Raw genomic sequence first — 12,368 nt, 5'->3', positions numbered from 1 at the left:
AGGCCCGTCAGCGGCTGCGAGGGGCATTGGAGCGCAGGTCCGGGCCGCGGTCCGTGCATAACGGATTAGCTTGAGCACTGGAGAGTCATGCTCACTGTGGTAAGGTCGATTTGCAGGTAGTACACAGTAGAAAAGAGCAGTGTGCTTCTTAGCGGCCCGTTTAGCCTCCTGTGAGAGGCATAGCGTTCCAGAAAGGGTTAACGGCAGAGTCTGACTGCAGCTGCAGGGAATGTGCCGGGAAGGGGTTAAGCTTTAATCTGAGGGCAGATGCAGCTTAACACAGAACCGTGGGTATGTCCCCCGGGAGGAAAACTGTGGCCATGTGGCGTCACCCGGAAATCGGCTGCTCTTGAAAGGGTTAACTGCAGCAGAGGTAAAACATTGCCCCCGAGATTAGAATTGCGCTTCTCATTTGGAATGAGTCGCCAAGAGGGGGGGGGCGGTGACGATAGCGCGGGCGGCGCTATTCTAATTGCGGCCTAGTAGGTCGGAAAAGCCGGGGACTAAGTTTTTGGCCTAACCGCGGTAGGGGTAGGGGGGGCTGCGACCGGGCGCCAGTGTACCGCCGCTGACGATAAGTCAGCGCTTCTCCCGGGGACAAGGACCCAACCCCATACCTCCACTCCTGTGCTCAGTCAGGTCGTCGCTGTCCAGGGTCTTTCAGTCTCGTCCTCCAGGCGATGTAGCAGAGCTGGAGGTTTTACTGGGGGGTATTGCTTAATCGATCCACCCTCTGGGTAGGGGGACAGAGAGCTCTGGGGTGGATTCCGGGCATCCGAAAAAGCGCTGTTCAGGTCTGCTCCATGCACTCCTGTGCTACGTCCTGTTGCGCTTGCATCCGTGGAGTACCGATCATAAGGGAACCATCGTCAAGAGGAATCAGCCCCATTAGTCACAGGAAAGTGTACGTGAAGGGTTACTCCACGCGCTTGCCTGTTGGTTCGGGGGAGAGCGGGCCGTAGAAAGGAACCGTCGCCCCCTTCACTCCGTTAATTAAAAAAATTACAGAAAATTTAAAAATAAAAATGGTGGGGTCTGAAACCAGACCCAAGTGCCTCCTACAGACACTAAGAACTGGGGAATCTCAGCCAGCGAGAGGGTGTATACTGCAGAGAAGCTAACTTCTTTCCCAGGCCGGTGCGGCGGGGCTCCGCCAGCATTTCGTTGCAGAGATCTGAATCTGAGCATGCGACCCCCCCCCCCCCCAGCAGCCATTTTTCTAGCGGCTACCGCATAGCAGCAACGGAGCTGCGGGGGCCCCCGGGCTTTTACTAACTGCCGGTGGAGCCCCCCACACAGCAGAGCCGCTGCTGCAACAGAACCAGCCTGGATATCCTAGAGGCCACCGCACCAGCCTGGACCACCGAACGGCCCCTGTGACCACTCCTCCACCTGTGCCAATCCCTTCCCTGGTAAGCTCAATTCGGTCTGCAAGATGGACCCCCATTTGAAATTTTTTCCCCTATTTTCCTTCTGAAAATTTGGGGTGCGTCTTTTGGTCTGGTGCGTCTTACAGGCCAAAAAATACGGTATTTCACAAAAATGTCTACAAATCAGTGGGATTTGTTGAAACAGTCCAAAGTTACTTCATAAAGTGACACTGGTCAGAATTGTAATATTTGGCCTGGTCATGAAGCTGAAAACAACAATGGGGGAAGTTAAGGGAATAAAAGGGATTATGCTCGGGGGGGAAACCACCCCTTGTGCCAGGGATCGGGGTAACCACCTCTGGAGGACTGTGCAGTTGCACACAGTGTATGGAGGCAGCCTGCACATCTCTGTTCCAGTAGGGAAGGAGTTACATTGCTTATTTAGATCATTGGGGGTCCTCAGTAGTCAGACCCAGTAGCAATTTTTTCTTTCGAGTAACCCTTTAAATCATAGCTGCCAGGGCCAAGCCATCAACCATAGCATGTGCCCCTCTTTACTGTCCCAATAGGGCCAGGAGCAATATTTATAACATTCAGAAAATGCAGCCATAAATTTAAAAAAAATATATATTTTAAAAGACTTTCTTTGGCAGAGGCACATTTTTGGGGACATCAATCATGTACATATCAGCAATAAAAACTGAATAATGGTGACTGTCGAATTTGGACAGATTTCTGCGCTCTGATATCAAGGGCACATTACCCCAAGTATACACGGCCCCAATCATTGAGCTGGTTGCAGATTTTTAAAAAATAAAGAGGTCAAAAAACACTTGTAAAAATGAGCAATTTAACTCTTTAAAATACACTCCGTTCTCAGGATTGGAGATTTTTTTTTTTTCAGTTTACCGCTTGTTGCCCATTAGGCTCGCTCACCACCATTTCCCATGTTAGCGTCCACCTCAGAGTTGGATGGTCTCCTTTGCTAGGAGTGCAAGCAATCAAGTGCTTCCCTGAAGCTGGCTGCATCCCTGGCTCTGACCGGCCTTCGTGTCTGTGCGCTTTTCCTGTGCAGCAGAGCCGCCTCTGCTTTGTAAGTGACATCCTGACCTGACTCTGCGCTCTCCAGCTTTGCTGCCAGCCTGACCTGCCAATCAGGAGCGCATCGTGATGTTCACCTGAACATAGGTACTGGAGACAACCCCTTGAAATTGGCATTATATGATGGGCTTTTACTGAAGGCAACCCTGAACCTACAGAGCTGCAGTTTAAAGCATGGAGGAGCATGTCTGAGCCATAGGCAATACAAAATTATTGCCGCTACGTTGGGAGTTCATAGCTGCCAGTCACAAGATGTGAAATCCTTACTCAAGTTTGATTCATATATTACAGCAGACCTGCCAGTGCTCAATAAATCCTGCCACACACATTTGGTACAGACCCAGTAAATTCTTTGGATGCCACGTTAGATTAGTGCAATCCAGAATGGGTCATTATCGATCTAAGGCTAGTTTCACACTTGCTTTTTTTTGCAGCGCGTTTTTCCCGCAAAAAAACGCATTGAAAAAACGCATACATAAGCATACAACTGCTGCGTTTTTTTCAAGCATTTTTATGAGCATGCATGAAAAAAACGCAGCGTTTTTATGCGTTTGTATGCGTTTTTAGCGCGTTTTTACCGCGTTTGCGTTTTTTTCCAACATTTTTAGGTGGCCCCTCACACTACCCAAACCATGACTTTACTAACCCTAACCCTGACCCTAACCCTAACCCTAACCCTGACCCTAACCCTTAACCAAATCATACTTAACCCTAACCCAAACCCTAAACCCTAACTAACCCTAACCCTAACCCTAACCCTAACCCTAACCCTGACCCTAACCCTAACCCTAACCCTGACCCTAACCCTTAACAAAACCATACTTAACCCTAACCCTGACCCTAACCCTAACCCTAACCCTAATCCTGACCCTAACCCTGACCCTAACCCTAACCCTAACCCTGACCCTAACCCTTAACAAAACCATACTTAACCCTAATCCTGACCCTAACCCTGACCCTAATCCTTAACAAAACCATACTTAACCCTAATCCTGACCCTAACCCTGACCCTAACCCTAGCCCTAACCCTGACCCTAACCCTAACCCTAGCCCTAACCCTGACCCTAACCCTTAACAAAACCATACTTAACCCTAATCCTGACCCTAACCCTGACCCTAATCCTTAACAAAACCATACTTAACCCTAATCCTGACCCTAACCCTAACCCTAACCCTGACCCTAACCCTAACCCTAACCCTAACCCTGACCCTAACCTTTAACAAAACCATACTTAACCCTAATCCTGACCCTAACCATGACCCTAATCCTTAACAAAACCATACTTAACCCTAACCCTGACCCTAACCCTAACCCTAACCCTGACCCTGACCATAACCCTAACCCTAAACCCCCTTAACTAACCCTAACTCTAACCCAAACCCCTAAATTCCATGGTTTAAAAAAAAAAACGCATATGCAAAAAAACGCATACATGAGCATGCCAGTGCGCACATATGCGCATCCATAGGCTATAATGGCCATTTTTAGCGCAAAACGTGCGCATATGTGCGCATGCGCTTTTTTGCAGGGCCAAAAAATGCAACATGCTGCGTCTGGAAAATCCAATCGCACACCCCAAAAAAACGCAGCGCATGAAAATCGCATACATGCGCTGACCAGTGCGCAGGTATGCGCACCCATGTTAAATATAGGGGAAAAAACGCATGCGCAGGTGTGCGTTTTTTTCCAGCGCTAAAAAACGCAAATGTGAAACCAGCCTTAACAAGGGCCATGTATCGCCGAGAAGCATCCGCACGCTGCCGCTCATTGTCTATGGGACTGACAAATACCTGGGCAATGTGCTTGGTTATATTAATCAGTTCCATAATGGATGGATGGGGGAAGTGTAAGGCTGTGTTCACACACAGCATTTTTTTTGCGGTTTATCCCGTGGATTTGCCAAAAAACCCGTGGGAAAAACGCTTCCCATTCATTTCTATGCATTTTGCACTTTTTGTGCACATTGATGTGTCTTTTACCACAAAAAACACATCACTGTAAAAAACGCAGCATGCTCATTAATTTTGCATTTTTTTCCGCGTTTCTGGCTTTTTCCATGTGTCTAGAAACCGCGGGGAAAAAAAAAGCAAAAAAAAAAAAACAGAGCAAAAATCGCGGTAAAAACGCGCAGAAAAAACGTGCGGTTTCTGGGAAGGGAGTCCTGTTTTTCAGCAGAACATTTCTGCTACGTGTGCACTTAGCCTAATTGTGGATTACTTTTTAAGTTGATCACCTACCTACAACACACAGAAAGGCGGACTGTACAGTCCGTGCACTCGGACTCTCCCCATTAGACCGTGGTCACACGACTGGATATTTTCTCCTGAGAAAATAGGTTCCATTGTGCTAATCACATTCTGATCAGATTTGCCTAGACATAGAAAGGGTGAAACAAAAAACATATCTATTGCCTCAGTGCATGGAAATCAAACTGCACTCAGATGTCACCCAAGTGCAGTCTGATTTTCTTGAAGGGCTCAGACATTAATGGCCGAGTGCAATCCCATAATCGGATGCAAATCCTGTATGCTGAGATTTCTTCTCTTGAGAAAAGAGCCTGATCATGTGATCAGATGCCATCACAGCAGCTCCACTTCTAGCTTGTGTTCATCGTTGGCTCACTGGCAAACGGCAATAGTTAAGCCAGCCCCCTCCACATCTAGGAATGGGGCATGGAGAAGGGGCTGGCTCCACCATCACAGACCGGACAACGGGGGAGTGAAGCTGTTGGGACCAGTGCTAACATCTCCAGATCAGATCTTTATAAAGTGCAGGAGTTGTGCATCTGGACTCAAATCTGTGTCTACTAGATGCCCCAGAGAACGCGCCACGTACTGTACTGTGCCATTTTCAGCAGCTCTCCTCATCGCTTGTCTATTGGTGACTAGTGCCTGAGCTGCTGCGATACTCTTGTGAAGTGTCAGGATCAGAGAAGGAGCCGCTCAGGTTTAGATGAATTCTCTTTATTACAAGTCTTCTTACAAAAGGTTTTAGTCAAAAAGACCGAAGCCCATGTCGTCATCCGACTCCTCAGACTCTTCCTTCTTTTCTTCCTCCTTTTTCTTTTCTTCAGCTACAAAAAAAAAAAAAAAAAAAAATTAACTTGACTGTGAATAAGGAGAAGGTGGATCTCGCTACTGTGGTCAATGAGCATCAGACCTTTCCAGCCGGGCCCCAGAACTTGTGAGGTACAGGGGCCCTAGGGCTTCATCACTCATATATACCCCCCCCCCCCCATATACAAGACATGTGGCAAGAATTACTATCAAACTCCAGTCATCGGAGCGGCAGCTCCTTGTGGCGTTAGCGAAAAATCTGCCATGTTCCTGTAGCACACTTCCGACACCCCGAGCTCATTGGCCAGTGACGGCCTCAGCTCCGAGCTTTAAACGTGTGCGGGACAAACATTCACAATACACATGAACCATTAATAAATCTGGGCACCCTGCTCCATGACAGATGGAGGGCGCCCCCTTCTGGCATCCATCAGGGTATGTAGAATCATGTGCACACAATTCAGCAGTGCAGCACCTCGTAGCATATGGGCAAAAGATGCCGCTATTGTAGGCGAGATCTGCTGGATGACCCCAAGAAATCCTCCAGTGTGAACAGACACAGAGCTGACTGCAGAATAAGTATCAGCTGCTCAACACATGTGGTCAAGAGTCAGACCCCATCTGGGACTCAGGGGCTTTACAGACCATGCACATACAGCGATTTCCCATCCTCTGATGGACACTTCTCACCCTGGACATCCCACACATCTGTCCCAGTGAGGAAGCAGTTGGAGACAAGTCACATTACCTGGAGCGGCACCACCTGCGGCGGGAGCACCGGCAGCAGCAGGAGCGGGGGCTCCACCTCCAGCACCGACGTTGCAGATCAGGCTGCCAATGCTGACATTGTTCAGAGCCTGAGGAGAGAACAGACTTTGGGTGAGGCCTTTCACATTTTCTGACCCCCACTCACATCCCAGAAACATGGAAAGCCCATTAAAACTAGCAAAATCCTTAACCCCTTCACACCACAGCCCATTATCACTTTTGCGCTTGCATTTTGCGCCTTCTTCCCAGAGCCATAACTTTTTTATTTTCCTGTCAACATGGCCACGTGAGGGCTTGTTTTTTGCAGGACGAATTGTACTTTTGAACAATAACTGATTTTACCATATAGTGTACAGGAAAATGGGAAAACAAATTCCAAGTGCAGTGAAGTTGCAAAAAAGTGCAATTCCACAGTTTTTTTTTTAACACGTTCACTAAATGCTAAAACTACCCTGCCATTATGATTCTCCAGGTCATTGCAAGTTCATAGACACCAAACATGTCTAGGTTCTTTTTACACCTAAGTGGTGAAAAAAAAATTACAAAGTTTGCTTTAAACAAAAAAAAGTCTCGATTTTTAGGGATTTGCAGGTGGGTGGGGACTTATTTTTTCGCGCGCCGTGCTGACGTTTTTATTGCTACCATTTCATTTTGGTGTAGATACAATGTTTTGATCGTCCGTTCTTGCATTTTAATGCAATGTTGCGCCGACAAAAAAAAAAAGTAATTCTGGTATTCTGACTTTATGCAGTTTATCAATCAGATGAATAATTTTTATATATTGATAGATTGGGCAATTCTGAAAGCAGCAATACCAAGTGTGTATTTTTTTAAGTTTTATTTTTAATGGGACGTGATTTAGTTTATATTTTAAATATTTTTAAAAACTTTTTTTCATACACAGGCTTCAATAGTCTCCATGGAAGACAAGAAGCTGCGATCATCCAAATGTATGTGCTACACAGAACAGGGCTGCAGCCGTGCTCTAGGTAACAAATGCTGACTTGCTGTGCGGCGCTCCAGCTACAACAACCACAGGCGTCTGCTGCAGACCCTGGGTTGTCAGGCCAACTTATCGGCGACCCACAGTCATGTGACACAGGTGCTGACGGGCAGAGTTTTAATACGCTTCTGACACGATCATGCTAAATGCTGCTGTCAGAAATTGACAGCGGCATTTAACATGTTAACAGCAGCAGGTGGATCAGGATTCCACCCGCGGCTGTTAGGGGAACATGTCAGCTGTTCAAACCAGCTGACATGTGCCAGTAAAGTTGTGAGCTTAGCGCTGGAGCCCACATCAAATGGGGAGACCAGACATGTATGACACGTCGTGAAGGGATTAAAGGAACGAGTCTTTGTATGAAGATGATGAGTGTTATGATACATCCTGCAAAGACAATACAACCTATTCACCAGATAACGTACTTTAGCGAACAGGCTCGGCCAGAAAGGCTCCACACTGACACCGGCTGCTTTGATGAGAGCAAGGATCTTGTCGTCCTGCAGAGAAAAATGGCGTTAGTCACATCTCATTTATGTGGCATCCTGACAAGGTCTCCAGGTCATGGACACCATAAAGCAGAGCTGGAGCTTCCCATCTAATGACAGCTTAACAGTTGGGTTCATAGAACCCCCCCTCCCATTTTGTATTTGCTGCCTTAAAATTCATACAATCAAAGAAGGCTTTCCCTTCAATAGGGGATCCTGACTTTAATCTAGTGGAGGACCCCCACATAGTTCACCCTTGGATCCTAGACATCACCCAGTGTGTCTACACACACTGAGCATGGGGCTGCCGCTTCCAGTGGCCTCTAACACTGGACTGTGGGGAATATCGGGGTCTCCAAGAGGCAGACTGCACATCAGGGTCATCATTCCTGGATTACATCATAGGAACATCAAAAGCTAAACAGACGGCACCGACCACAATATTAACAGGAGCAGGGGTCATAGAGGTCATCAGTCCTATGTAAAGCCCCCGTTACACACTGCGATATCGCTAGCAATATCGCTGTAAAGTCACAGATTCTGTGACGTTACAGCGATATTACTAGCGATATCGCTACATGTGATACTTACCTCCGACCGGCTCCCCCGCTGATCGCGCGAGAAGCTCCTGGACCATTCCTCTTCGTCTGCTTCCTGCGGCTCTTCCTGCTGTGACGAGAGACGCGTGGAGCCGGGCAGGAGGACGCAGGATCGCCTGGTGTGACAGGTAAGTAGCGACCCCCGTCCCCAGCGATGTCGCTGGTGAGATATGCCTGTGTGGCAGCTCACTAGCGACCACCCAGCGATCCTGACCGCGTCATATCGCTGGTGAGTCGCTAGGTGTAACGGTACCCCAAGTATGAGATGATTGAGAGCTCCTGGGCCCAGGCGACTACAACTCATGTACATTCCCCTGTACAGAAGACGTGTGGCAAGAATTACTATCAAACTCCAGTCATCGGAGCCGCAGCCCCTTGTGGTGTTAGCGAAAAATCTGCCATGTTGCTGTAGCACACTTCCGACACCCCAAGCTCATCGGCCAGTGACGGCCTCAGCTCCGAGCTTTAAACGTGTGCGGGAAACCTAGCCATCCCCCCCACCTAGTCAGCCACGGACAACCCCCCCGCCATCATCCAGCCCCCCCCCCCCCATCTAGGTAGGATGCCGGCCGTGAGACTGGCATCAGGGTCTCCGCTTGGGGCCAGTGCAGCCCCAGATCTCCACAGCAGAGGCCTGGATACACTGACAAACCCTGAGCTGTGCCTCTCCGCAGACCCCCGGCCGTGCACCCAGCAGCAGGAGAGGGACCCGCGCCTCCTCCGGGGCACTATGGGGGGCTGTAGTCCCAGTGACAGGAGTGGTAGCCCGAGCTTCCGGGGTCTGTACGGCCCGGGCTGTGCCTCTCCCGCCGCCGCCATGTTTCCCCTCCACTCACCGTGATTTTGATATCGTCATCATGGAGGATGAGCGCGGAGTAAATACAGGCGAGCTCGGACACGGAGGCCATGGCTGTGCTGTGCGGAGGCGTCTGTGGGGGAGGATGGCCGGGTTACAGGGTGCTAGCCGCCGGATGGACACCAGGCCTTAGCTTCAGCGGAAGGACCGAGCACCTCACGACTCTGCCGTCACTGAGGAAAGAGGGCGGGGCGCGGCCGCGCATGCGCTGATATAGCCGCAACAGGAGGCGGGAAAAGCAGCAAAAGCCGAGGGGGTTTTTTTTGTTTTTTTTTGCACAACTTTATTTACAAACATCTCTTCATCCACGTGAAAAACATGAGAGAAAATCTCGTCAAAAACGTCTACAACGTGAGAAAAACGTAATATCCAGAGATAAAGCGTGATACTGACTGCTGAGCCGTGTATCTAATCCTCTCCTGTGTGATACTGACTGCTGAGCCGTGTATCTAATCCTATACTGTGTGATACTGACTGATGAGCCGTGTATCTAATCCTCTCCTGTGTGATACTGACTGCTGAGCCGTGTATCTAATCCTATCCTGTGTGATACTGACTGATGAGCCGTGTATCTAATCCTCTCCTGTGTGATACTGACTGCTGAGCCGTGTATCTAATCCTATACTGTGTGATACTGACTGATGAGCTGTGTATCTAATCCTCTCCTGTGTGATACTGACTGCTGAGCCGTGTATCTAATCCTATCCTGTGTGATACTGACTGATGAGCCGTGTATCTAATCCTCTCCTGTGTGATACTGACTGATGAGCCGTGTATCTAATCCTCTCCTGTGTGATACTGACTGCTGAGCCGTGTATCTAATCCTATACTGTGTGATACTGACTGCTGAGCCGTGTATCTAATCCTCTCCTGTGTGATACTGACTGCTGAGCCGTGTATCTAATCCTATCCTGTGTGATACTGACTGATGAGCCGTGTATCTAATCCTCTCCTGTGTGATACTGACTGCTGAGCCGTGTATCTAATCCTCTCCTGTGTGATACTGACTGCTGAGCCGTGTATCTAATCCTCTCCTGTGTGATACTGACTGCTGAGCCGTGTATCTAATCCTATACTGTGTGATACTGACGGATGAGCCGTGTATCTAATCCTGTGTGATACTGACTGCTGAGCTGTGTATCTAATCCTGTCCTGTGTGATACTGACTGCTGAGCCGTGTATCTAATCCTATACTGTGTGATACTGACTGCTGAGCCGTGTGTCTAATCCTATCCTGTGTGATACTGACTGCTGAGCCGTGTATCTAATCCTCTCCTGTGTGATACTGACTGCTGAGCCGTGTATCTAATCCTCTCCTGTGTGATACTGACTGCTGAGCCGTGTATCTAATCCTGTCCTGTGTGATACTGACTGCTGAGCCGTGTATCTAATCCTATACTGTGTGATACTGACTGCTGAGCCGTGTATCTAATCCTCTCCTGTGTGATACTGACTGCTGAGCCGTGTATCTAATCCTATACTGTGTGATACTGACTGATGAGCCGTGTATCTAATCCTATCCTGTGTGATACTGACTGCTGAGCTGTGTATCTAATCCTGTCCTGTGTGATACTGACTGCTGAGCCGTGTATCTAATCCTGTCCTGTGTGATACTGACTGCTGAGCCGTGTATCTAATCCTCTCCTGTGTGATACTGACTGCTGAGCTGTGTATCTAATCCTCTCCTGTGATACTGACTGCTGAGCTGTGTATCTAATCCTATACTGTGTGATACTGACTGCTGAGCCGTGTATCTAATCCTATCCTGTGTGATACTGACTGCTGATCTGTGTATCTAATACTCTCCTGTGTGATACTGTCTGCTGAGCCGTGTATCTAATCCTATCCTGTGTGATACTGACTGCTGAGCTGTGTATCTAATCCTATTCTGTGTGATACTGACTGCTGAGCTGTGTATCTAATCCTATCCTGTGTGATACTGACTGCTGAGCCGTGTATCTAATCCTATACTGTGTGATACTGACTGCTGAGCCGTGTATCTAATCCTATCCTGTGTGATACTGACTGCTGAGCCGTGTATCTAATCCTCTCCTGTGTGATACTGCCTGCTGAGCCGTGTATCTAATCCTCTCCTGTGTGATACTGCCTGCTGAGCCGTGTATCTAATCCTATCCTGTGTGATACTGACTGCTGAGCCGTGTATCTAATCCTCTCCTGTGTGATACTGACTGCTGAGCCGTGTATCTAATCCTATCCGGTGTGATACTACCTGCTGAGCCATGTATCTAATCCTATCCGGTGTGATACTGACTGCTGAGCCGTGTATCTAATCCTATACTGTGTGATACTGACTGATGAGCCGTGTATCTAATCCTATACTGTGTGATACTGACTGCTGAGCTGTGTATCTAATCCTCTCCTGTGTGATACTGACTGCTGAGCCGTGCATCTAATTCTATCCTGTGTGATACTGACTGCTGAGCCGTGTATCTAATCCTATCCTGTGTGATACTGACTGCTGAGCCGTGTATCTAATCCTATCCTGTGTGATACTGACTGCTGAGCCGTGTATCTAATCCTCTCCTGTGTGATACTGCCTGCTGAGCCGTGTATCTAATCCTATCCTGTGTGATACTGACTGCTGAGCCGTGTATCTAATCCTCCTGTGTGATACTGCCTGCTGAGCTGTGTATCTAATCCTATCCGGTGTGATACTGACTGCTGAGCCGTGTATCTAATCCTCTCCTGTGTGATACTGAGTGCTGAGCTATGTGTCTAATCCTCTCCTGTGTGATACTGTCTGCTGAGCTGTGTATCTAATCCTCTCCTGTGTGATACTGACTGCTGAGCCATGTATCTAATCCTCTCCTGTGTGATACTGCCTGCTGAGTCGTGTATCTAATCCTTTCCTGTGTGATACTGAGTGCTGAGCCATGTGTCTAATCCTATCCTGTGTGATACTGTCTGCTGAGCCGTGTATCTAATCCTCTCCTGTGTGATACTGACTGCTGAGCCGTGCATCTAATCCTATCCTGTGTGATACTGACTGCTGAGCTGTGTATCGAATCCTATCCTGTGTGATACTGACTGCTGAGCCATGTATCTAATCCTATCCTGTGTGATACTGTCTGCTGAGCCATGTATCTAATCCTCTCCTGTGTGATA

The 12,368-nt window shown here is 48.3% G+C and overlaps 1 protein-coding gene and 2 non-coding genes across 3 annotated transcripts; all 3 read right to left on the bottom strand.

The window, feature by feature from the left end:
- Positions 1-5,419: 5,419 nt before the first annotated feature.
- On the bottom strand, positions 5,420-9,436 carry RPLP1 (ribosomal protein lateral stalk subunit P1). Its single transcript, XM_073590397.1, has 4 exons — positions 9,223-9,436; positions 7,725-7,799; positions 6,277-6,385; positions 5,420-5,545 (listed from the first exon to the last, which is right to left on the bottom strand). The coding sequence occupies exons 1-4, from the start codon at positions 9,292-9,294 to the stop codon at positions 5,463-5,465; spliced, it is 339 nt and encodes a 112-aa protein (XP_073446498.1). The 5' UTR covers positions 9,295-9,436; the 3' UTR covers positions 5,420-5,462.
- On the bottom strand, positions 5,718-5,872 carry LOC141101391 (small nucleolar RNA SNORA62/SNORA6 family). The gene has a single exon (XR_012234966.1). It is a non-coding gene; the product is annotated as a small nucleolar RNA SNORA62/SNORA6 family (small nucleolar RNA).
- Positions 8,712-8,866, bottom strand: LOC141101392 (small nucleolar RNA SNORA62/SNORA6 family). Its single transcript, XR_012234967.1, has one exon. It is a non-coding gene; the product is annotated as a small nucleolar RNA SNORA62/SNORA6 family (small nucleolar RNA).
- Positions 9,437-12,368: the final 2,932 nt, after the last annotated feature.

This window comes from Dendrobates tinctorius, unplaced genomic scaffold (genome assembly GCF_039654945.1).
Source record: "Dendrobates tinctorius isolate UK_male_01 unplaced genomic scaffold, ASM3965494v1 ptg000116l, whole genome shotgun sequence".
Taxonomy (NCBI): domain Eukaryota; kingdom Metazoa; phylum Chordata; class Amphibia; order Anura; family Dendrobatidae; genus Dendrobates; species Dendrobates tinctorius.
Note: the sequence above shows the minus strand (reverse complement) of the source record. Positions and strands in the feature narration are given on the sequence as shown.